The sequence below is a fragment of the Myotis yumanensis genome, unplaced genomic scaffold, assembly GCF_028538775.1.
Source record: "Myotis yumanensis isolate MYYU_CA2020_CCGP unplaced genomic scaffold, mMyoYum1.0.hap1 SCAF_6, whole genome shotgun sequence".
Lineage (NCBI taxonomy): Eukaryota > Metazoa > Chordata > Mammalia > Chiroptera > Vespertilionidae > Myotis > Myotis yumanensis.
In genome coordinates this window covers 30,698,748-30,725,491 of record NW_027223757.1, presented here as the reverse complement: position 1 = coordinate 30,725,491, position 26,744 = coordinate 30,698,748, and the positions used below count along the sequence as shown (strand labels likewise).

Sequence of the window (26,744 nt, the reverse complement as noted above, 5' to 3'; positions counted from 1 at the left end):
AGGTACTACCTTTTCACAGAAGCTTATTAAACACCAAAAATTTTCCAGATGAAAATCATTTCAGGACAGGGGGCTCTACTAATAAATTCTATGCTACCTCTTAAAGGTATAATTTTTACAAAGAGAGGAAAGGTCATTCTAATAGAAGCTAACTAAAGTAGAATATGTCATATCACACCACCACCTTATTAGCTTATATGTATATACATATGAATTTTATTGAGTTCTGATTATATGCCAGTCATTATCTCATTTAATCCCATGAGAAGTTAGTACTAAATTTAAAGTATTAAAATATTCAGTTTACAGATTTGAGGAGTGAAACTTAGAGAAGTTAAGTGACTTGCCTAAAGACACACAATTCAAATATGAGAGAGATAGGATAAGAAACTAGGTCTTACTCCAAAAGCCACCCCCTTAACCATTAATCTCCTTCTTTGTACTCACACTGCTTATTGTGCATCTACTTGACCACTAACTACAAATGGAGGATCCCAAATTGAAAAGGCTGATAGCTCCATTGGTAAGCTGGTCATTTGTAGACCTCTCCCAGGAAGAGATGGTCACACTGTTCTATTACAAAACCATAGGCTCTGTGAACTCCTGCTCATAGAAGCATAGCTTCTGAGGTGTGGGGCTCATTCAGTCCAACCACACCTAACATCTGAATTCCTTTTATAACAATCCAAGAATCTCACAAACATGTGACCATAATCACACTAGGAATCAAACAAAAAAGACCGGCTTCCACATGAACTAACACTCCACAGGAAAATCAACTGGTGCTGTATACATTCTGATTTGAGAATAAGTCAGTTCAAAGCACTATCAATTTTTTTAAATGTGGTAAACTCCCCAGTACAAAGCCCTGGAAATTTCTGGAGAGAGGATAAAGACTTTCTTCCCCTTAGCCCACTGAAAAAAATCTCTTACTTTAGCAATGGACCTAAATAGATACTTTTCAAAAGAGGACATAAGGAAGGCCAAGAGACATATGAAAACATGGTCCAAGTCACTAATCATCCAAGAGATGCAAATCAAAACAACAATGAGGTACCATCTCACACCTGTCAGAATGGCTATCATCAACAAATCAACAAATGACAAGTGCTGGTGAGGATGCGGAGAAAAAAGGAACCCTCACACACTGCTCGTGGGAATGCAGACTGGTGCAGCCACTGTGGAGAACAGTATGGAGTTTCCTCAAAAAACTAAAAATGGAACTCCCATTTGACCCAGTGATCCCACTTCTAGGAATATAGCCCTAGAAACACCAATCAGAAAGGATATATGTACCCCTATGTTCATAGCAGCACAATTTACCATAGCTAAAATTTGGAAACAGCCAAAGTGCCCATCAGCAGATGAGTGGATTAAAAAACAGTGGTACATCTACACAATGGAATACTACACTGCTGTAAAAAGGAAGGAACTCCTACCATTTGCAATCGCATGGATGGACCTGGGGAGCATTATGCTAATCGAAATAAGTCAGTCACAGAAAGATAAATATCACATGCTCTCACTCATTTGTGGAATATAATGAACAACATAAACTAAAGAACAAAAATAGAGACAGAGAAGCATCGATCAGACTGTTAAACCTCAGAGGGGGGTGAGGGCATGAGTGAGGGGGATGGGGGGTAATGTGGGGATAAGGACACATATGTAATAAATTAGTCAATAAAGAAATTTTTAAAAATCTCAGAGGGAAGGCAGGGGAGGGTGGGGGGAAGGGGGAGAGATCAACCAAAGGACTTGTATGCATGCATATAAGCCTAACCAATGGACACAGACACCAGGGGGGTGAGGGCATGAGCGGGCGGGGGCGGGGGGAGACAGAGGGGACAAAGGGGGGATAAGGATACATATGTAATACCTTAATCAATAAAGATTTTTTTTAAAAAAAAGAAATATAGTATGTTTGTTTCCTTTTGTAATTACAGGATTTTTCTGAACACAGAAAAATTGTAATTATGTCTTTTTAACATCATATCTAGCTGTTACAAATTTGAAGGTTTTTCAAGAAGTATCAGGTATCTTTAAAACAAATAAATACATAGCCATCTTAATGCTCTGACCATTTTTCCCTCCCATTTCCCTACAGCCAAAAGGAGCAAGCTTTAGAGTAGATCTGCCTTTTCTAAATAGATACTTATCTTAGAAGATAAAGAGAACTAGAAAGGAAGATCCAGTGTGTCTTTATTTTATCCTTTTCTGAAGTGGTAATGATCTAGGCTAAGTGGTCCTCTTGGTCGACCAGGACAGGTGTTGGATATAATTTTATCCAATTCATACTGAAAACAATATGACTCAAGGACCTGATTTTTTTAAATATTTTTATTGATTTCAGAGAGGAAGGGAGAGGGAGAGAGAGAGAGAAACATCGATGATGAGAGAGAATCATTGATTGGCTGACTACTGCATGCCCCCTATTGGGGATCGAGCCTGTAACCCCAACATATGCCCTTGACCCGAATTGAGCCCAGGACCCTTTAGTCCGCAGGCTGACGCTCTGTCGCCCTGTCCACTCTGTCCGCTGAGCCAAATCATTTAGGGCAGGACTTGATTTTCTATTTTTAAGATAGTGTCTAACTTCAGTGTAAACCCTGACAGATTTTTTTTTCTTCTTTGTAATACAAATATCTGGCTTAAGCTTTGATTGCCCAAGGCATCTATTTCCAAAAGGCATCCATTTCAAAGATGGCTATCTCCAATAAACACAGAGCAGCCCCTGGACTACACAAAGAGACAGGCTGCCTCCCCCACTGAGCCTGCCTTGTTTCAGAGATCATTGTAATTGATTTCAATAGCTGGCCATTTGAGGTACTTGAATTTTTCTCTTCCTTCATTTCAAATTCTGGCTCTTGTGTTTTAAATTTACCAATAATGAATGAACCGAAATACTAGGCCTCCACCCCAATAAAAGCAGAACCCTAGGCCCATTCTCTCTCTCTCTCTCTCTCTCTCTCTCTCTCTCTCTCTCTCTCCCCCCTCCCCCTATTGGGTTGTGTGATTTCCAGGTTTTCTAAGTTATAAAACTGTATCTTTTTCAAGTTTCCTAATGGTTATTGCTGAAGGGCTTCTTGAAATCATAATTACCACAAAGGCTGGTCCAGCCACAGTATTGGTTGTTGATGGGCTGAGACCAGCACAAAACACTGACTCATGGTAATATGGTCTTTGCCCTGATTATTTACATTTCCCATACACATTTAAATAGGCATTCAAATTCTGACAATATCTACCCTCCTTCATAAGCCTGGTCATAAGTATGGTAGCGCCCCTATATGCAGATTATGTAGTGGCCAGCCATTTGGGCTTTGGAATGAGACAGATTCATTCTGACCCTGTGTCTATCAGTTTTTACTGGGGTGACTTGGGAAGAAATTTTAATCTTTCCAGACTAACATAACCTACCTTATAGGGTTATTGGGAGGATCAGGTGAAGTCATGTACATGAAACACTAAGCACAGTGCCTGGCAAACAAGAAAAGCTCAATCAAAGGTGCTGTCATTGTTATTATTTTTCAATAATAATAACAACAGATGTCTACATTATTTTACCATTTTTGAGTACAACGTGGTGGGTCAGACATGGGAGAGGTTAAAGGTTAAGAAACTGAGGATCAGTTGGGCCATAAAGACTAATTTTTCTCAGCAATACAATAACCTGAGAAGAAATGTATTCGTTTCGTAAGGCCACTGTAACAAAGTATAAGTGGGTGGTTTAAATAACATAAATTTATTGTCCCAGAGTTCTACAGGCTAGAAGTCCAAGATCAAGGTGTGAACAAGGTTGATTACTTCTTCAGACAATGACGGTGAATCTGTTCCATGCTCTCTCTCTCTTAGCTTCCACAGCCTTGCTGGCAACCTTTGGCATTCTTGGCTTATAGATGCTTCATCCAATCTTTACCTTTAACTTCACATGGTGTTTCCCTTGTTTGCATGTCTGTATATCCAACTTTACTCATTTTATAATAACATCAGTCACACTGGATTAGGTCCCACCATAATGACCTCATTTTAATTTGTTCACTCTGCAAAGACACTACTATCTTCAATTAAGCTTACATTTGAAGGTACTGGAATTAAGAGTCATACTTTTTGGGTGGGACACAATTCAACCAAAAATAAGAACAGATGAAAAAATAAGAATAATATTTGAAATGTTTGAATATATACATTTTAATATAGTTTTTTCTTGAGCCACTCAAAAATACAACAGAAGACATGTTATGAGCTCTTAAGTATAACACTTGTGCCGAGATGGCATTATTATGGCAGTAGGGATCTATATCTTTTCATAAAGGTAGTTTTTGAATTTATCCTTCTTAGAGAAATAGGAAGCCAAAGGATTCTAATATCATCATCAGCCCAAATGCCTATTAGATTACCTTTTCATGGGACCATCATTTGCTTATCATTCAACATGTATTAATCAAACACTTACTTGGTGTTTAATACCCTGTCAGACCTTACATATATGGGAGAAATCTAAAATAAGGTACAAACTATAAGGAATGTTTTACCTGCCTGTGAAGATATGAATTATGTTTCTTGTTTTGTATGCCTTAAAAGTTTATGATGCATTCTATAGTGGGTCCAGAAAGTGTGCTCTCTAAGGCTGATTTTCAGGAATCCTTGTATGCTATTAAGGACTGACATAAGGTGTGATCTTGTCATGTCACCAAGGGTAGTTTCATGGCTAGGTGTTGAGTGAAAATATGCCTGTCATTCCATCTACACATGTTATACAATTCACATTTTTATTCAAGTGCTATCCCCCAAGGTTACAGCTATTCTTCCAGATTAAGATTTGACCCCAATAAGTATGGGTGATAATTCCCCATTCAACGAGTTCCAGAATGAATTCTACATTAGATAAAAACCACAGAGAAACATGCTGCAAAAGGCAAAGAACACAACCTCCCCATATACAGAAGTGAATTAAAGCTATCCGTGCTCAATGCATGCCAGAGGGGACGGCAGCTTTGGGTGACAGGTGGCACGCCTCTCTGCCAAGGAGAAGGCGTTGCTCCTGGCAGTTTTTTTATCTGAGGCATGTGACCTAAGTAGTGGCATTTCACAGCTGAGAAACCAGCTTGTTATATGCCTTTTGCTTCACTGAGAGGCGGGCCACATGTCCACAGAGGCTGCAACTCTAGCTGCAAAACATTGAAATACATTCACCAGTATACTTCTAATCATCAAATGTTTGCATTACTACGGAAATGGAAATGGACAGATTAATGACATTTTGACAGACAAAAAAAAGGGGGGATTTTCCTATAAAAGTGTTAATTTCTAGCACAAATTCTACAAGGAAGAAGGGAAAAAAGTAGGGTGGGGGGAGAGTGGGCAGAAAAAGGTAAAAATAACTTGCTATTTATCAGTCTTTGGAAGAAATTTGCAAAAGAGGGTCTACTCTATTTTGACTAAATTATCAGGTAGAAGACAAATTCAAACTCTGTCATTCTCAGAACTCTGACATCTGGGCCTACTTTTCAATCAATTCTTCCACAACTCCCTTTTAGGTAACTTCTCCAGACAAATTAAACAGTTCACCATTCCTTGTAGTTTACCTGTTAGCATATTAGTCAGATCTCTTATTTAACATTTCCTTCATGAGAAATTCCTTTTCCATCTAGATTTTCATTTGCAAGGCTAGCTAGCATCCAAGATATGTCCTAATGCCACTTATTCCAAGATTACCTACCTAATGATCCCACCTAGAAGTAATCTTCCCCTCCTTGAACCTCCACACTCTCTTCTCATCCACACTCATCCACACATTGATGTGACAATAATTATTTCTCTATCTTTCCTTCTAGACTGTAAGCAATGGCAGTTACTACAGGATTTCCATAAAGTCTGGAAACATAGATAACATTGTTTTACTCTATAATAATATCTTCTATATATTCTCATATTTCATACTTTTACTCTAAATTTAATATCTGTATAATTTCTTATGGATATTTGGGTATGTTACCAACCTTGACTGACATCTGAAACCTGGATTCATTTTCATATCTGGTGCCCAGCACACTGACGGATGATTAGTAGAATCTGTATTTGTTGAATAAATTAATTAACTGGTTGGCTCATTGATATGAAGCTGAGGCTTGCCCTTCAAGCCCACGTAGAAAGACTAAGGGTGACAAAAAATCAGAGAGCAGACAAAGCATGTAAAGACACAGCAGTAAATGTACAAAGATGCTTTACGGGAGATAGAATGAAAAAGCTGGGCTGCAATGAGAGTCCTCCCTCTTGTAGCAACTATCTGTGTGCAATCATAGGCAAGTCACCTAACCTCTAATTTTTGTTTTCAAATCAGGGACTTAGATAAATGTTTCCTTCAACACAACATCTATCATTTTAAATAAAAGCTAAGTAGAAATGGTTGCTTATAACTTTCTGGGAAAAGCAGAGTCCAGGAGGCAGTTAATAATCATCAAAATAAGAACATAATATAAGCTATAGTAGAATATAATAATGCCACTAGCAGTTCCACATTGGTTCATTATGGAGGTCTTGGAAGAGGACATGGCAGACCTTTTGCAGATGAGAAGACAGACTTACAATGGTTCAGTGACTTGTCTGGAATCACAGGGGTATCTGATGGAGAAAGTGAGATGAAACTCAGGTTCTCTCATTTGATACACTTCCCAACTTCACCTGGGCACTAAAATCTAAGGGAGGATAGAGAGTACCAGACACCAATATTTATAAAAAGGAAAAAAATGAGAAAATATAACAACCTGAGAGTTTTAATTGACTGTAAATGTATTGATTTTTCCTCAGTTATTAGAAAGGAAAAAGACTAACAGGGATATTAAGAGGAGTGAGTCTACCCATGAAACATGAAATTAATTAGATATTTTCTTTGCTTTATTCTACTACTATAAGAAAGAAGCAAATAAAAAGAAAAATTATTTATAAAGAATTTAGTTTAAAAAAAAAGACTTCCAAGGTTGTTGGCTCTTGGAAATTGAATAATTAGTCTACTATCTTGCTTCATTTACATTTATAGTGCTAGGCAATAAGAATCGATATGAAGCTTGCAAGCTCTTAAATCATCAAACCCCTTACTAAGGCAAAAAAAAAAAAAAAGAAATTGAAACCAAGCCTTCCTTACTTACATCAATTAAACAAATAATTATTGAGTTCTACTATGTGCAAGGCACTCTTCTAACTGTTCAGGATAATCAGTGAACAAAACACAACAAAGATCCCACTCTTTAGGGGAGAAATTCTACTGGGGCAGAGTATTCTAGAAGAAGGCATAGATGTCACCAGAAATTTTATTAACTACAATGTTACCACATTCAGTAATTATTCGGACTAGTTAATGCATATTTTAAAAAGTCATTGAATGAAAAATGAATAGTTAAATATCTTTATTATAATTTTCTAAATATGCACATTTTAAAAGCCATTCTTTGCCTACTTCAGGATCATAGAACATTGCCTTGAAACAGATAAAATGACTCTGAAGGAAATAATTCATAAATGTGTGAGAAAGCATGCGCAAGGCACCATCATAAAAAGGTAAGTTATCAGAAGGGGCTTGCAGAGGTTCTGCTCTTATTGTGGACCATGAGCATCAATACCACCTGAGAACCTAACCAGTTTTCCGGGTAATCGGTATGCATACTGAAGTTTGAAAACCAGTATTCTAGGAGAGCCTAAAAATAATCTCCTGAAAGGGAGAATATAAGCACTTCAAAAATTAATCACTCACTCAATACTTTTCAATTTTAAGAAGTTGTTTCAAGTAAAATTTTACTTTTTTAGTTTTTATTTTTTTTAATCTTTATTGTTGAAAGTATTACACGTCTCCTTTTTTCCCCCATTGACCCCTTAAAATTTTACTTTTAAAATGGCATATCAAGGCCGAAACCGGTTTGGCTCGGTGGATAGAGCGTCGGCCTGCGGACTGAAGGGTCCCAGGTTCGATTCCGGTCAAGGGCATGTACTTGGGTTGCAGGCACATCCCCAGTGGGAGATGTGCAGGAGGCAGCTGATCGATGTATCTCTCTCATCGATGTTTCTAACTCTCTATCTCTCTCCCTTCCTCTCTGTAAAAAATCAATAAAATATATTTTTTAAAAAAAATGGCATATCAAGGAAATCACATGTTAGGTTTTCTTCAGCATGTGCCAACAGAGAAGAAAAAATAAAATTTGCCTTTCATAGTTTCAAATCTGGCATTTCTAGTTAAAAGCAAGGGTAATTCATTCTTGACATATATCAATGCATAGGGCCTCCCTCTATTGTCAATGATTTTACGACCATCTATACAAACAGGAGTAAGAGATGTTGGGTGTCTTTTGGTGTCTCATCCTGCATCAATCTCAGTTTTCTAAGATAAATCATGTTGACCTTTGCCCAAAGGAGAAAGAAGTAGAGGACATAATCATAGCTGTCTAGAACACTCAGGAAAACCAGCTACCAGGCTACCAGCAGTTATGGTCTAGAACAGCCGTGGGCAAACTACGGCCCGCGGGCTGGATCCGGCCCGTTTGAAATGAATAAAACTAAAAAAAAAAAAAGATGGTACCCTTTTATGTAATGATGTTTACTTTGAATTTATATTAGTTCACACAAACACTCCATCCATGCTTTTGTTCCGGCCCTCCGGTCCAGTTTAAGAACCCATTGTGGCCCTCGAGTCAAAAAGTTTGCCCACCCCTGGTCTAGAAGGTACATGATGAGAATATCAGGAAAAGTTAGGAAGCCGGTAAAAGGCAAGGTCCCTTTCCATTTGTCACTGAACAGTCATTGACAAATAGATTTATTTTTTCCCTAAGGATAAGAAGAGGAAAAGAGACTGTTATGAATTATAGAGGCAGAGCAGCCCTGCTCAGTGTTGACCATAGAGAAGAATGTTTTATCCACACACACACACCCGCCAAACCAAACAAATTTTCCCAGCACAGTCACAGAGCAGATCCCAGAATGCACTGAAGAAGAAAAAGACAGCAATGGGCAGAGTATCTCTAAGACAGAGGACAGAATTTTGCACTAATGAAAGGAACATGATTCTCCTCTAATACATGATCAACACTCAAGGATTCTTCTGTACATAACAAATACATAGCAATACTTTTTCCATCTTTACCATATTCATCTATGTGTTTAGAGTAACCTCCCCCCCTCACCTTTCACAGTTAAAAAAAAACAAAACAAAAACCTCTCAGCTTGTCATGACCATCATAACATACAAAAACTTCTGTAGGGATCTGTACCTACATACAGTGAGGTCACTTGCATATCTATATAATAAAAGCCTAAGCAACCGTTAAGGTGGAACAGCCAGAACGACCGGTCATTATGATACAAACTGATCACCAGGGGGCAGACGCTCAATGCAGGAGCTGCCACCTGGTGGTCAGTGCACTCCCACAGGGGGAGTGCCACTCAGCCAGAAGCCAGGCTCAAGGCTGGCGAGCACAGTGGCGGTGGCAGGAGCCTCTCCCATCTCCGTGGTAGTGCTAAGGAGCAGCAAGCCAAGCAGTAAGGAGCAAGCAGGTGGGTGGTAAGGAGCAAGGGCTCCTGGACTGCAAGAGGAATGTCTGCCTGCCGAGAGCGGGCCTAAGCTGGCAGGTGGACATCCCCCGAGGGGTTCCTAGACTGCGAGAGGATGCAGGCCAGGCTGAGGAATACCACCACCACCCCTGCGCCCAGTGCATGGATTTTGTGCACGGGGCCTCTAAAATATATATATATATATATATATATATATATATATATATATATATATATATATTCTGTCTCCTTTTAAAATGGAGTTGAGAAATTGTACAACTATTAAAAAGTATGAAATAATGTTGTTGAAGTAAGGTGGAAGAAGCTAATATCTATACATGTAATCTAAACATGTTCTATGGCTGAGCATTAAATTTAGCTCTGAGCTTTCTGGTAGGCAGAGAGAAAAATGGAAAACACAATACTATCATTACCAATTAAAATGAAACATGTCAATTCTTCAAGAGAGATCAACAATTTCATGGTATTAAATCTAAAAAAATTTTTAACAATGGACTTTATACAAGGGACATTGAACAGCATAATAGGCATTAACTTAAAAATAGTGAAAATTCTAAAACATTATTTAGATGTTTTATTATTATTCTGACAAAATTAAAATTCAACTTAGAAAAGGCAATTTTTCAAAAAGAGTAAAAAAGTCAGGTATGTAGTATTATGGAAACTTAATGTTATGCTAACTGGTTGGTAATGATCTCTTAGATGATATTCTTAAATATCAATTCCCTCATCAGGCCTTGTGAAAAAAGCTGGACAAAGGATAATTCTAGGTTATGATCTCTGGTGAACACCTAGTATCCTATGTAATTACTAAAGAAAGATCCTGGTGTTTGAGCCAGCAGGTGGCCAAGTTAATGAACTGCCATGAAAGCTAAGACTCCGAATTTGTGTTGGGGGATCTACACCACTGGAGAGAATATCAAAATAATATGAACTGACACTAGTAGTAGTACATGGTTTCCAATCTCAGTTGGGCCCTCTGAAAATTTGCTCTATTTGAATTTGACCTTTTCCCTTTCCCTTTCCATCCCCCTCACTGAATAATTGAGAAAACAAAGGCTACCAAATGTTATTTTCAAACCTTTTTTCTCCTCTTGCCAAACTCATCACTACCCAATAGAAAGCCTTCTCCTATTCAAGCATGGCCCTTTCTTTCCATGCTATCTGCTCTCTCTTGGCAATCTCATCCACTCTTAAGGTTTTAACCACAGCTATTTGCTGATAAATCTCAAACTGACCTTTCTTTCTAGAACTTTGACCTATGGGATCTCTCAACTTCATTGTTCTATAAGTACCTCAAATTAACCTTTCTAAAATTCGTGTTTCCCAAGCATGTGCTTCCTCTTTTCTTCCCTATTTTGTTCTACAAAATGGAAACCTAGGCGTCATTCTCAACTTCACTTTCTTCTTGATTTATATAACCAATCAGTCACTAAATCCTAATCTCCCTACAAAATGACTGTCAAATTCATTCTCTCCTTTCCATCCCCATTGACTCTTCCTTTAGTAAAGTTCTCATCCTCTCTTGAATAAATTGAATATTAAATTGGTCTTCTCTCCACTGCTCCTACAACCATCGATGGGCTGCCAACTTGTGTCTTGGCTTCCAATCTGATTCCTTTTCTTAACCTGTCCTCTCCAAAGTTTTCCAAGTCCATTTCCAAAATGTAAATCTATCACATTTCTTCACTGTTTAAAACTTTTCACTGGATCACAATGCTTATAAAATATAATCTAAATTCCTTGGCTTGACAAGATTGTTCTTAGTGACCTAGGCCTCCTCCCTTTACAGCTTGACCCTTCCCCACTTCTTGTCTCTGAATATACATTTCAGAGTTAGTCATGTATTTAGAGTTCTTTGAGAATTTTTTTGTTTTCAATGTCAGGACTTTTACTCACATGCATTCCTCTGTGTCCTCCTCTTATTCCTCTAATGGAGTGAATCTCAAATGTCACCTTTCAGAGGCTTCTGTGAATTTTCATCACTTCTTTTCTTGTGCCTGAAAGATCTGGTCACATTTCTCTTTGTTACCTCTCTAAGTTATACCTATTCCTATGGTTATACTTATTAAACTGATTGGTTATCATTATACAGTGAACTTCTTGTTAGAGGGATTATAGTTCATCTGATCTCTGGTCTGACTCAGAGAAGGTGCTCACTAAACATCTGTTCAATTAAGATAGAAATCTGAACATACCTTTTTTTTTTTTACCAACAGAGTAATACCTGTTGACCAAAAAGTGAAGCTATAATAGCATATTTATTCAGGAAAAGAGGATATCATTTGTTTATGGTAAGTTGTTTTCACTGTTTCATCCTTATATTACCTTTTAAATTCTATTGTAAACAGTTTCTCGTTTTGAACATACTGTCAGCAATTTGTTTATTGATCTTTTTTGTTGTACTCTTTATAACATATAAATTAAAAATGTGTCAGAACACCATAAAGAATAGAGGAAACTGCCACAGAGTGTTCAGCGATAACTGTAGAGGGAGCTGCCCAACCAAAGTGCTTTCACAGCGTCACGTGCTGTGGATGCAATTGTTATGAAAGGAGAGAATGTGAATCCAAATGTGCTTTTCAAATGAGCAAATATGCAAGATATAGATCTTCTCTTTATATCTGCACACCCTTTACCCAGAAAATTTCTCTATTTATTGCACACAGATTCACCTAGACTAAAAATATCTTCTTAATTAAGATTAGAGTAGCTTGACAATGATAATAATATCTTACATTTACCTAGTTTTATAAACATTAGAGTAGCTTGACAATGATAATAATATCTTACATTTACCTAGTTTTATCTCATCTTTAGAATAAACTTAAGGGATTAAGTTTAGCACGACTAATTCCACTAACCTTCTGGGTCAATCTTATCCCTGGCCCCTGAAATTCAACTTTAGACATTCTTTCCTAATGTTTTATCCTTATCCACTACCCAGCACCCCTGGTTGTAGAAAAGATGCCACAGAACTGTCTGAGCAAATGCTATCTGCCACTCTTGACCACAGCCCTCACAGGCATGAGATCCTTTCCTCTTTCATTAAAAAAAAATATGTATAGTGTTCCCTTATGTTCCTTATTTTTCTGCACTGAAGGGGCTGAGAAAAAAATGGAAAACTTAAAATCTCCTCAACTAGAGTTTGATGTAGAGTAGCCACTTTAAGTTGGAAGTTCATTTTCTCTGAAAAAGGAGATTTATTACAACATGGTAATAAGCACAAATATGGGGGCAGAGCCACTCAGATCCACAGGAGAAAATAGGTCAAGTAAGAAAACGGCTTGATCCCATACTTTCCAGGGAAATGTGGAGAGCAAGTAAGTTGGGAGCAAAAATAGTGGAAGAGGAGAGGAGGCTATTGTTCAGGGGCTTTCTGGTGTCTACGAGTTCAGAGACAGGACAGGTCTTGACATTGTCAAGATTCCAGACTATGGTCAGAGTGGGTAGGTTGCTGAAGAGGACACAAAGGACACAGAGTTGAAATGAATGAACTATGAGGATAGGTATCAGTGGGTCACACACATGACTGTTACAATCACCCAAATGTATGGCAAGCGTTGACACTGAAAGGAAGATTATCAACAATAAGAATGCATTTTTATTGACAGAAGAGCCTCCTGGAAGTTGCTTAATGACAGCAGCAAAGTTGGGAAGAATGTAACTGGGCTGGATGATAAAACCTCACAGGAGAGAGGAATGCGTGAGGGTGGATCTTGTGATTTAAAAACAAACAAACTTTGATTTAAGAAAATATATAACAGGAAGCTGTATTAGTCCTGCCTTTGATACTAACATATTAACACAGTTTATGGTCTTGGGCAAGTCATTTTCATTTCCCTGGACCTTTGTTTTCTCATCAGTAACATGAGAAAGCTTTCTAAAAGCTATGGCAAATGCTGCACTTTTATTTTAACCATGAATTTCATTTTTATCTTATGTTACTAGGTTTTAGGGTAAAAAACCTATTCCTGATTAACAAATTTCATGCATTTGCTCAATATTCATCAGTTAAGAAGGGTTAATAACTTAAGAATCTATCTATTAGGTGACAGTTTAATAACAATACATGACAGGTAGTTATACATACCATTTCCTTGTTCTCTGATATACTGCTGTTAGGTAATCATATGACAACAATTACCATTCACATTTTACAAATAAAATTCAGATGATCATTCAGTATTTCCCATAGTCTTTTGTGAATTTCTTTTTAAAAAGTGACTAAATGTGCTTTTTTGTAACCCAGGAGCCTATAACTACCTGTATAGTTCTATGTCTCTTCAAACAGATTATGGGACCCTTGAGCATAATAATAATAAAAGTACTACTAATAATAGTAGTTGTTATTCTTTTACATTATGTGCTCCTAGCACCAAGATCAGTGTCTGAAACACAATAGACACATGTGTTTATCAATGAATAAATGGTTATGTTTTTGCTAGAAAGCAAAATAAATTACTTAGTGATAAAGAACTGCTCCCCCTGCCCTAGCCGGTTTGGTTCAGTGGATAGAACGTCAGCCTGCGGACTGAAAGGTCCCATATTCGATTCCAGTCAAGGGCATGTACCTTGGTTGTGGGCACATCCCCAGTGGGGGGCATGCAGGAGGCAGCTGATTGATGTTTCTCTCTCATCCATGTTTCTAGCTCTCTCTTCCTCTCCCTTCCTCTCTGTAAAAAAATCAATAAAATATATTTCAAAAAAAAAAGAACTGCTCCCCCAAATCTTGTGTTTCAATTGACAGTTAAGGCTGTTATCTGAATCCTTTAGAGCAGGGGTGGGGAACCTTCTTTCTGCCAAGGGCAATTTGGATATTTATAACATCATTCTCAGGCTATACAAAATTATCAACTTAAAAATTAGCCTTCTGTATTTGGTCAAACATTTCATTAATTAATCCCTAATGCCTCAATAGGGCCAGACCAAATTATTTCATGGGCCTTATACGGCCCTCAGGCTGGACATTCCCCACCCCTGCTTTAGATAATTGTGCTGAGTCTACAATTTGTTGGCCATAAAGTGACTAAAATAGATAATCTTAAAATTGATAGATGAGGATCTCTGATGACCAAGTTTCTGCTTGAGCCACTAATTTTTCTTTGCAATATTTGGTGCCACAATGCCTTAAGTTTAAGAAAGCAAAAGTTCCCAAGAGACTGAAGAAAATTAAAATGATAATTTTTGTGTAAATTAAGATTTAAAATGCTGTAGACAGTCATCAAGAACAATTTGGTGTAAAAAATAAGTGGAACTTGCACACATAAATACTTCTATATAAATACTTCTACATAAATTCAAAATCTAACAGTAGCTTTTTGATGGATAAGACAGCACATCATTTTGACAAGGTTTCATGTCTTAGCTTGACTCTGGTTTTCAACCATAGCTTCCCTGAAAACTGACATCTCCTACTGAGATATTGCTTCCAATCTAATATCAGAACAGCATGCACTATGAGTTGTTTCTTCAATGGTTCTAAGGTACTCGCCAAACTGTCCTGTCCTTGCCTATGGTTAACCAGCCCTCTGAGGTCTTACTAAAGGGCATGCTGGAAATACGGCTTCTGAAAAATCTCTTTAAGATGACACCTACACAGCCACTGTCCAGAAAGTTATTAAAAAGCCATAAAACAGTCATTGTATATTAGCTCCAGAGATCACTAAGAGAAAAATTTTAGTGCCTAAAGAGAAATAGCAACTGAAGAATGGCAATTGGCAAGCCACATAATAGAAAAGTAGAAGCTGCCACCACCATTTACCCTATGCAGGCCAGCTATTTATTTCAGAGAGGAAGGGAGAGGAAGAGAGAGATAGAAATATCAATGATAGAAATATCAATAATGAAAGAGAATCATTGATCAGCTGCCTCCTGCATCCCCCACACTGAAGATAGAACCTGCAACAGGGCATGTGCCCTGACCTGGAATTGAACCGTGACCTCTTGGTTCATAGGTTGACACTCAACTACTGAGCCACACTGGCTGGGCCAGGCCAGCTCTTTGCAATATTTGTTTCAAGGCAAATGAAGTCACAGAGTGATTGATAGTTGAGCAGAAAAATTAAGAAAAGTTTAAGCTTTCTCAAAATAATAAAGGTGTATTCTTTCTCATCTTTGCATTTCACCTTAATCCTTTGTACATAGTAGCTCTTCACTAAATACTGATTATATCGTTTAGAAAATGGATTTAATCAGCCCAGCCAATATAGGACAAAAATAAATATGAAAATTTCAAAAGTATGTCAATATTGGGCCATTGGTAATAGAAATAAGTAGCTTTATATTTTTCAACTGGCTTCAAGATTACCACTGTATCCCAGCACATGTAACAATTGGTATTCATACTGATTATTTGGTATATTCAAGAAAATTAGCTATTAAATTAAGCAATCTCTTTAAAAGAAGTTAGAAACTATATAATATAGTTTGCAAAACCCACCTTGTAAAATGTTTAAAATGTAAAGGGTCAGAGTTTACAGAGGCCAACTCACGAGTTCCTTGGTAAGTCGGCTGGAGAATCAAGGTTCTGGGTGAATAAGGCTTACTTGCATGTGAACACTTTTTTTTTAAATCACAAATAGAAAATCTCACAACTATCTCTGGTTTTTAATGTATGTGCTCTTAGCTAAAGTTCACATCAAATTTAATATATCAAATTTAAGTCCATGTTGTTTAAACCTAACAGATCATGGTTTGGAAACCTACTTATCACAAATCTATTAATTGCACTAAAATCCTCCTGGTCCTCCAAAATGTCAAATCTGAAGGTAGCTTCGACCCCTTTTTGTCCCTAACTCTTTGCACAACAAATTCTCCCATAAAGTATTCCTTTGGAACACCTTTTATCCTTCTCAATCACTTTAATAACTCAGTGCCCAGAATTCTACAATAATTAACCTTTTTAAAGTTACTTTTCCACTCCCCATCTTATGTATCTCCCTTACACATTTCAGTAAGAATTCACTTCCTTCTAATTATCTTTGTGTCACATCAAACTCTGCTTGGACATATCTTTCTTGAAACTAAAACTCTTTGGCACATCCTTCAAGACTCTCCATTGTTGGTCTTTCATATGAATAGAGCATCACAAAATCACAGATTATAAAAACCCACATTTAAATTGATATCTTTAGTTCCTGGCCTACACTAACCACTCCAGCCAAGCAGACCTGCTTATTTTATCCCCAATGGGGACATTCTTACTACAGCTTCTAACTTTTACAAATGCCATAGTCAAAAACACTAATCAAAATTCCCTTTCCTCTAGCTTTTTTCTAGCTAACTATATACACCAATATTTTCTTTTAGTATTCCATAAATTGTGTAAAGTCCTGTTTTTTAAATATCTATACTGTAATTATTTATTTTTACTTGTTTTACATGTGTCCAAACTATACTCCCTTTAAGAGTACAAAGTACTTAGTAACTGAGACCAAGTTTTCAAATTTCTTATATACTTTGTTTGGTATAGTAAATTTTCAATTAGAGTTGAATATCTGCTGTGATGACTTTTCCTTTAAACTACTTATATTTATTTATTTATTTATCTAGAAAGAGGTGGTGTATGTAATGGAAAATCATATTGCCAATGAAATTCACAGCAGGTTGAGTGACTACCAGAGTTAGCTAGGAAGTAGTCTGCTGGTGATGGGCTATGGGACTATATACTTGACCCTCTCTTACTCAGTTTTAATGTATATAATTAAATCCTGAGAACACAAAGCTGGAATGCTAAGGTAATTAAATAATCAAAATCCCAGAATTTACTGATAAGGCATATTTAAGCTAAAATTTTACATTTAAAAGGAAACAAAAAACAAAGTCCTGCTCTTAGATATAATGATAATAATAATAACTGCTCAAACACAAAAAGAATGAGATATGGCCTAGTAGCAGCATATATTTTAAAAAGAACTTTTGGATAATCCTTGATCTAAGATCTACTTGAGTTATCTAGGATGAGGAGGAAAATAAAAACTGAAATACAGGGGTGAGGGAACTGGTGAGGCATGGCACAAAAGAGAGAGAATTCATTGATGCAAATATCACATGGAAGAGGAATGACTCCCAATAGTCAATGGAGAATCGGTCAAAATGTCAGAGAGACAGGTCATTATATAGCAGAACTGACTAATAGGTGAAATTCTGCTTCTGAACTTAAGTCCTATATTCTTCCTCTCTCATTAGAAACCCTGATCACAATTTAGAAACTTAGAGCAAATGGGAATTACTTCTGGGCAAAGATGTAATAGTGGTGTTTTAAGCATCTTTAATTGATTGGCCTAAATAACTTTTTAAGACACTCCAATTCCTTATTTTGTTATAAAATACAATAATTTATTAAGGTAGCTTACTGTGAATCAAGCTAAGAAAATTATAAAGAAAGTTACTGGTGCATAGATAGGAAATATATTTATTAGAAATAAAAATCTTATATGTAATTGCATTAGCTGAAATAATAGCTTACTGATGTATTTATGACGTAGGAGGATTTTTCCTCTGATATCATTAGGTATTTTAAGTACATTTTATGTCAAATAGGAAAAAAAAACTTCTGAGAAGAAAACAATTGGATTTTGAAAAGAACCCCCAAAAGCCAACTTCATATAAAATGTAAGCAAATGTCAAAAAAGGTGCACCACAATGAAAACATAATTGTAAACAAAAGGGCATCTTATAGTGGACATTTGCAAAAGGAAAGTAACATCACTAAGCCCCTAATCATATTAATACTCATCTGACACGGGAACAAAAAAGAAAATCTTAAAGCAAATGAAAATGTATCCAATCTAAAAAAAACTTTTGGAAACTACAAACTCAAAGGATATTTTTACTGGACTTGTCCCGTGCTTTGAAGTAATCAATTAGAATTATTTTTAAGCACAGTCTTTTATAATCCTTCTGAATGAACCATTTGATGTTTGATAGGGAATATGCATTTTACCAGAAGGATGGAATACACTGTCCTTGGCCGAGATGTTCCTCATGAAGAAGGCAATTTTTGTATTGTATGCTTAGCATATTTAAAGACACACATTCCAGGTGAGCAGCCTGCTCCAAAGTGCATTCAGTTTTTATTTGTGGATAAAATTCTATTGCTTCAGAGCCCCCACCATTTGGCAGACCATATTTCAATATTCCCCTCAGGAACCAATTCCCCAAAATTTCTGGAGATCTTATTGCAGGTAACTTTTATGTCAGGTAAACTGACAGTTGTCATGACCAGAAGACAAGTGTGGCACCATGACATTATAGAAGATTTTAAAAGTATTCAAAAATATAACAACTGAATTCTATCTGGTTTAAAAGCAAAACCAGAAAAATACCTCTGAGCCCTATGTTGACATAAAATGAACTAATACAGGAATATAAAAACAATTGGGACATTCAAAGAATAGGGTGTTCCACCTATGATTTTAAAGTCTATCAAAATTAACCATAGAAATGAAATACACTAGTCTAGTCACTTAGTTACTTTGATATTAACTTTTCTAGGCTAACTTCTAATAAGAGAAATTGTGATGGTAAATTGACTAGAGAATAGCTCATTTGGAAAGGAGAGGTGAAGGTCACCGGAGGTTCCAGAATTTCTAAGATCCAAATTGCTAATACTCAGACAAACTGATTGCCTTCCTAAATAGTGCCCAGATGGCAGAAGCAACACTTATATGTGGTCTTAGCTGTTTTATGACAGGGAACCATCACTAGTAGGGACCCCATCAGTCTAAAGGCAGGAAAATTACTAAATGATGCAAGAAAATGCCTACAGGCCAGTAGAAGCAGGAGGGCAGAACCTCAGGAAAAGCAAATTTACAGTTGGAACTTCTATAAAGGAGGCTGTGATACTTCTTCTTTGCTGATAGAAGAAAATAAAAGCAATTTAGTTTCCACAGATAGTAAGTCTAATAAGAGAAGAAATAAATTCTCTTTGAGAAAATATGATATCATATATAAAAGGCACGGCAAATGGCATAATCTCTTGGTAATAAAATAGACACCAAAGTGAGCTGTGTGTTCTATGAACACAATCTAGTCTGGAATCAACTGTAATAGTATGGAGACATTATCTCTCCCACACAACACCAGTCAGAAGGCAGAAAAGAAACAAAGTCCAACTAACACAAGAGTGACATTTTAATATGAGCCCTTCTTCAATAGAATTGGCAAACACAAGTCCAATTAATTTTTCAAAAACATAATTCTAGATGTCAGAAAGCAACCCACTATTAGTAATTATTTTTAGTAAAGTGATGCAATTGGAAAACAGATTGAAGAAAGGAGGGGGGTCTTTTCTGAACCTCTCACCACCCCCCAAAAATGAAGTTATAATAAAATATGGAAAATAAAACTACTGTATCAAGATAAGGAAGTATTACTTTTTCTTGAAGAAGGAATTTACATTTCTAATATCTATAATCAATTACCTAGTTCAATGGAGGGAAACATTAAATATTTAATTAAACCACATTCACTCTAGATTTTGTCATCCCCTTAGAGATCTCTCTAATGCTGATAATTAACAATTTTTAATGTGTGCTTTCAAGATGTTTCATCTGAGCACTAGAGGAAACTATATTAAACATTAAAATGAAAGAAATGAACATTGAACATTAAAATGTAAGGGACCGACATTTTAACTTAAAGTTGTATCTCAACAAAAGTAATAAGATTTTTGTTAATAAAGAGGTATGCAATTCACTATTAAAAATTAAGATTCAGAAACACGAGTCAGTTGTTAGAAGTCACAATATTGCAGCAGAAAGTTGTTTTTCAAAAGCAAAGTCTAAAATTTTAATGTATAATTAATTCTACATTATTTTTTAATGTTTGTTGTAAAAACTCTGCTCACTTAATAAAGTAAAGCATTCATTTCCATTAATGAAAAACATATAACCACTTCAGTAAGAATGATTTTTAATTTCTATCGCCAAACTTCACACTGGTAACTGCATATTGTGTGACTGTTAAAAGAATATGAAGTCATGCCAATGGCCTTTCTCTTAATAATTTTATATTATGGAATATAAATGCAGCAATACTCTCAAGATTTTTTTCATATGCCAGCATATACATGTGAATTACCCTAGACATCAATGTATAACCAGGGTCTCATTTTCGTCATACCTAGCAATGGAGTTAAGAGCAGATGACTCAAAAGTCTCATTTTATCCAAAAATTTATATAGGCTAAGATGAATAGAGTAAAGAAAATCTTTATATAAAGAAGTTCTTTGAGAATTTATATCTGTAGGACTGTATAAATACCAAAATTTTAACCTCAGGTAATCCTATTTTATTTTTAAAAAGTCATTTTAAACCTGATATCTACTATCCTTTTAGTTGTAATTTATAATTGGTCTAACTTTAAATTCTAATGAGCAGCCATTGTTTAAAAGAAAAAGACTACAAATCAAAACTCAAATTCAAGAGGTCATCAGTTGCTATTTCTCATAAAACATATAGACAATTTTAACATCTGTAGTGGGAAGAAAATAAAGAAGTGATTTAAATTATTCACTTTTCCTTTGTATCTAAGGCATCCCAGAATTTAAAATCTAAGTATCTGATATACTGGGGGAGATGACCGCATAAATCCAGCACTCGCAGGGAAGTCTTGTGTCAGTACGAAGGGGCACGTTAGGACAAAGAAGCACTTTCAGCTGTTCAAGACAAGATAAAGATTTCAGTACCAATTTAAGGGCCAGTGAATGTTTTGTCTAATTTCTCATATTGGATTATTCTGGGAAACCAGAGCCAGTCACTTAAGAGTGGGATGACACCTTGGGCAAATAAGTCTACCAAACACAAACAGAAAATGAGGGCTAACAATCATGTAAGTCCAAAATCTGTTGGACCCTGTCCATGGAGAGTTTGGCATCTTTTATGCTCCTACTATCCCTAGAAACACATGGGACACAGTTTTCCTACACTACATTTATAGCAGAGTAGGGATTAAAGGCAATGCCTGGGTGGACCTGTGCTGAGAAGGGCAAAGTTTGTTCCCCACAGAGCTGGAAAAAAACAAACAACAGGAAAGAGACTATGGTCCCAAGCACACATCATGCAACGCCCTGGCTTTCTCGGTACCTTTCTTTCCCCCAATGCAATGCCTACCTTCCGTGTGGACTGCAGAGACATAGGTCCAATTGTAACGCTTGACTATATCTAGCATCGCCCTTGCCTGCAAGGTGTCAGAAGGGACAACCCTCAGGAAGTATTTGTACAAAGTTTTGTCACTCAGGTCGATACTTGTGGCGGAATATGCGATCTGGGGGATGTCGAAGAGCTGGAGCAGGTTCTGCACTTGAATGGCTACGGAGCTGGAGCCCGGGCCGATTACGCCCGCAATGGGCTTCTTAGTCCTGCCTGGGGGGAGGGGCTGCCCATCCGGCAGGCACCGGTTGAGTCCATCCTTCTCATCTCGAATGGAAATCAGGGAGTCCCTGATGAACTCAATGCTCTGCTCCAGAGCCACGGAGGAGTGCCAGCAGGAGTCCCGGATCTCGCTGCCCAGCGTGATGTTGGGCAGGAGGACCGGGTCTGCGTTGATCTTATCCAAGGTGTGGAACATAGCCTCCACCCTCTGGATGCCGTACTGCTCCCGGATCTCCCCGCACTTCCTCTCCGGCACCTTTTCGGCTGGAGGCTGGTGGTGGACTGAGAAAAGGGCCCCGATGATGACATCTCCGTCCATTCTGGCCACAGAGCGCTGAGATGAGGCTCCCGCCAGCAACACTTTCCTGCCAGGGCTTCTAGGCAGAAGGGACATCTCCCAAAAGATCGCTGGGAAGAAAACCAACAGGAGCCGGACCATGGTGATGAGGACGCCGTCCACAGCCGGCCAGCCACGTTCCCACGCTGGTCCCGCAGCCGGCTCTGGGCGCGCACCGCGGGGATGCCCCACGCCTGCCTCTCCCGGCTCAGTCCCGGTCGCCAACCCCGCTCTTCCAGCGTTTTCGCCGCCTGCACCACAGCCTCCTTCCCCTCCGCCTCCCGCTCCTTGTCCTCCAGGACCACCTCCGCTCCCAGGGGGCGTTTCTAGGCGGATTCGAGTGCCCTTTCTTCACCGGTGCACCAAAGTAAACGGATCAAGGGGACAGTGGGCGTCGTGGTGGCAGCCAGCGGTGAGCTGAAAGCTGTCTGTCTACAAGAAAGAAAGAAAATCAAAGCTCAGTTATCACATGTGTCAAACTCAGGGGTCAGCGATGCTAATAGTTGCCCAGTCCAATTCATCTCAGCACATCACGATATCGGCTGGAGGTACAGCTTGGGAGGCAGCTCTGGTCCAAGCGGAAGGTGATGTGTCTGGTCCCCGTCTGCCCTCATCATCCGGAGAGACACAGAGAGCCCCGCCGACCCGCCCCCTCCTCCAGCCACAAGTCTCTCCCGGTCCTCAAACACTCAGTATGCTCACTGATTTGAGGGGGAGGGGAGAGAACTGGGAGGAGAAGCTAGATCTTTCACCTTCAGCGAACTTTCAGGATTTGAAAAGATCAACTTTTTCGCAGAAGAAATTTGGAAACTCTTTCATTAAGAACGTGGAAGCGCTAACAAGGAAGGCACCTTTCACTTTAGTGAGGGGTTGAAGAGACACTAACGTACAACCCAAGTAGTAAATATAAATGTGCCAGCTTGAGGAAATCCATGTTAGTTACTAAGGCAATGCCTGGTAAAGTCTGCACGTCGGAGTTTGGTACGTCCCCTTCCCCCCTCCCCACACCCCCGCCCAAGAAGTCAGGCTTACAGTAGATGCTCGGGGAGAAAGGGTACATATGAGGTGACTTGTTTCCTGCGATGGGGGATGGAGGGACGGGGTGTAAGGGCCCCTGCACTCGCCTAAATGGGGATTTTTGGTTGTGCATACTTGTCTAGAAAGGGAACAGAGCGAGCGTCAAGGTTGCTGTCGCGGTTGCAAGCCCAGTCCTGCCGCCTTCAGTACCCTGGACAGCGCTCGGTCCAGGTACCCAGACATTCCGCTGGCAGAGCCTGGAGCGAACAGCGAGTTGCTATTCTTTGACAGCCCACCACCCCCGCCCCCGACTTCGCTCTTCCATCCACCACCCCCACTGCATTCTTCACACACACACACACACACACACACACACACACACACCTCCCCTCGCCTCCTCACCACCCTTCAGTCCTCCAGTCCTCATTCTCTTCCTTCTGCCATCAGTGCTCTTGCAAGCATATTCAAACCTGGCCGCTTTGGGGACGGGGGAGGGGGGGGCGGGGGGGGGGGGAAGAAGCGCCAAATTCCAGCCGCTCCTGGGGCTGAAGTTGGCTCCCTCTCTCGTCCCTGCCTGGCTTCCTTTCTCAAGGTGAGAGTCGGAGAAGAAAGGAGCTAAAGGAGCATGTGGGGTGAGGCAGGCAAAGGGAGGAAGACAACCCAGGCATCCATGGGTTCCAGTACTTCCCGGGATGTAGGACTAAAATAAATAAATAAGCGAGGGTGCCCCTGGGACCAGGAGGAAAATCCCATAGATTGGGACTGTCTGCCACTGGGATGGGTTTCACCGCCGGGAGGTTTCTGCTCACCTGAGTCGGCTTGGAGAATTTTGGACTTGAGACGTACCTGAGTCCGGGTAGACAGCGCTATGGTCCCCAGGTCAGAGGACCGCCGCCGCCAGGCGCGGTTAGCAGACGCCTCAGCTCTAATCCAGACGGCGCAAGGATGCGATCTGGGCTGTACACTAGTGCCCTCTTTCTTCAGCACTATTTTACCGCAAGGAAAAAAAGAGGGAGGGGGAAGGAAAAAAATTAAAAAACAGGTCACCCAAGGCTTGTCTATAATCTCATGCATAAAAATCAGTCGTTTAATGGAGTGGGGGGGGGAGGTTGCCAGGGAGAAGTGGGGAATATTAATTCCTTTACTACAATAGGGTTCTTAAACAGCTGCTAGATATATGCAAAGTCAGATTTGGGGAACCACTAAGACTGATTTAGGTGGATAGTCTTTCTGTGTATTTCAAGGACGCAAATGCATTTTCTCTCCTTGGAAGTAAAGACCCTTCTGAAGAAGGAAGCAGAGTAAATACCCGTGGAGACATCTAGAGAAAGGCTCTATTAGAAGGTTTCAAGGGGGAGGAGTAGAGGCTGCATGGGGTGGGAGTAAGGGGAGAAGGGGGATACACACTATGATCAAGGTAAGCCGAAGGAAGACAGGCAACCCGTGGCTACATTTTCCAGGTCAAGATGTAACTAAATTGAGAATGAAAGTCAGGTCACATGAAAACACTGGAGTGTAAAACACTTATCCAAAATCCTCCCAGGCTGCCATCACCCTCCCCACAGGTCTACAGTGTTGCTTCTTACAGTGTGAAAAGTGGAAGTTAAATCACATTCCTCTGGGAACGTGTTGGCTGAGCAGAATGTGGCCCAGCTTCTTCAGGAGGGGGGGCAAGGGGGAGACAAGTGACAGTGCGCCTTTCCACTCTTGTCCAAAGCTTTCTATTTTTGTCATCTGTAGAGAAGAGAGATCAGCTTATGTGTGTCCCTTTATAGTCACCTTGTCCATGTCATCATTATTCTATGGAATGATACCATGTCAGCCTGGAGGGGACAACCACATGAGATAGTTTCGAATCCCCTTTAGTAAGTTCCATGAAACTTAGCAAAGGAAACAATGTCTCCAGTCAAGAACAGAAGCTAATTCTGTTCTGGTTCTGGTCTTTTTTCCCCCCATATGTCAGATTTCCTGGATTTTTGTCCTTTTCCATTAATAATGCACCAAACCAGGTACACATCCTTTAGTCCTAAAACATCTCAGTTCTGGAAGTAACGATAGGTTTACTTGAGGGAAATAGAAGGTATGCCATTTGACTTCCATTTTGATAATACAATTAATGCATTGAACCAGGTACACACACGTTAGTCCTAAAACATCTCAGTTCTGGAAGTAACCACAGGTTAACTTGAGGAAAATAGAAGGTAAGCTTCTGTCTTCACACACAGGGTAAAATGGTTCTCTGCTGGTACCCTAAGGAAGAGGTATGCTCTAAGAGCAACTCACAGGTGTTCACAGTGCCCCATCTCATTCCTTTATTAACCATGTAACTTCCATTTTTGATAATACTATTCTAGTAAGATAAGCCCTAAATATTATTTTCTTGGCATATTTCATAGACATAGTTAATGTACAAAGATTTCTGTGATTACATAGACCACTAAATATGATTTTTAGGATTAAAGAACGTAATGTCTCTGCAATCTACATTTAGCTTTAATGTGTACTCCTTAAAACTGAATATTTTTAATATATCACATTGGCATAATTTAGAAAAGATTCATCTACTGACAGAATAATTAAATGTCCCGATTTATTTGTTCTCAAAACAGTCCAAGTAAAAACTGCACATTCAAGCTGGCTGAAACAATTTTAAAGAGAATGAACTTGGGTGTCATGACAGAAGATATATGCATAAATTATATATTGCAGGTATTATGAAAAATTAATTTCAAATGCATCAATTTGAAATTACCAATTAAATTTGATAACTATGTCAGACAAAACTTTAAAAGTCAACAAAGATAAAAGTAAGGCACGAAGAAGGCATTGAGAAAGGAGAAGACAAAATCATTTAAATATGCTTTATCTTTCTGGAAATTAAGACTATCAAGATAAGCAGTATGCAATACATATGAAGACATCTAAGGGAAACGTCTATTACTAGGATGGAAGGGAATTGCTAAAAGGATGAATTACATACATATTAACAAATACAGGTCAATACACTATTCTATAAGAGTTCAAAGAATGTTAAAAGTGCATAAGCTCAGAGGTACTACCAGTATAAATCTGCGATGGGAGGGTAGTATATTACATTCAATATGTGATTTGTAGCAGGGTAAAAGGTGTTAGGAGTATTTTGGTTTGGGAAATCCATTTAAAACAAAAATATAATGGAGATTAAGCAAAAGAATACCAACATGTTATCTCAAGATAACAATTTCAATTTGCTGCTGTAGCCATGGCAGTTTGGTTCGGTGGATAGAGTGTGGCCTGAGGATCCCAGGTTTGATTCCAGTTAAGGGCATATACCTGGGTTGCAGGCTTGATCCCTGGCCCTGGTCTGGTGCCTGCGGGAGGCAACCAGTTGATGTTGCCTCCCACATCAATGTATTTCTCTCTCTGTCTCTCCCCCTTCTTTCCACTCTTTCTAAAAAAAATCAATGCAAAAATAT

The 26,744-nt window shown here is 38.7% G+C and overlaps 1 protein-coding gene across 8 annotated transcripts in view; it reads right to left on the bottom strand.

The window, feature by feature from the left end:
* Positions 1–24,224, bottom strand: part of GRM1 (glutamate metabotropic receptor 1) — a 313,949-nt gene extending 289,725 nt beyond the window's left edge. For 4 of the 8 annotated variants that reach the window (XM_070417852.1, XM_070417855.1, XM_070417853.1 and 1 more), the window contains exon 1: positions 21,675–22,811. In XM_070417852.1, the coding sequence (XP_070273953.1) occupies positions 21,675–22,374 (700 nt within the window). In that variant the 5' untranslated portion in view covers positions 22,375–22,811. Of the gene's footprint in view, positions 1–21,674; positions 22,812–23,024; positions 23,081–23,691; positions 23,732–24,098 lie in introns of those variants that run through there. The other 4 variants (XM_070417848.1, XM_070417849.1, XM_070417850.1 and 1 more) reach the window with 4 other exon arrangements.
* Between the last annotated feature and the right edge of the window lie 2,520 nt (positions 24,225–26,744).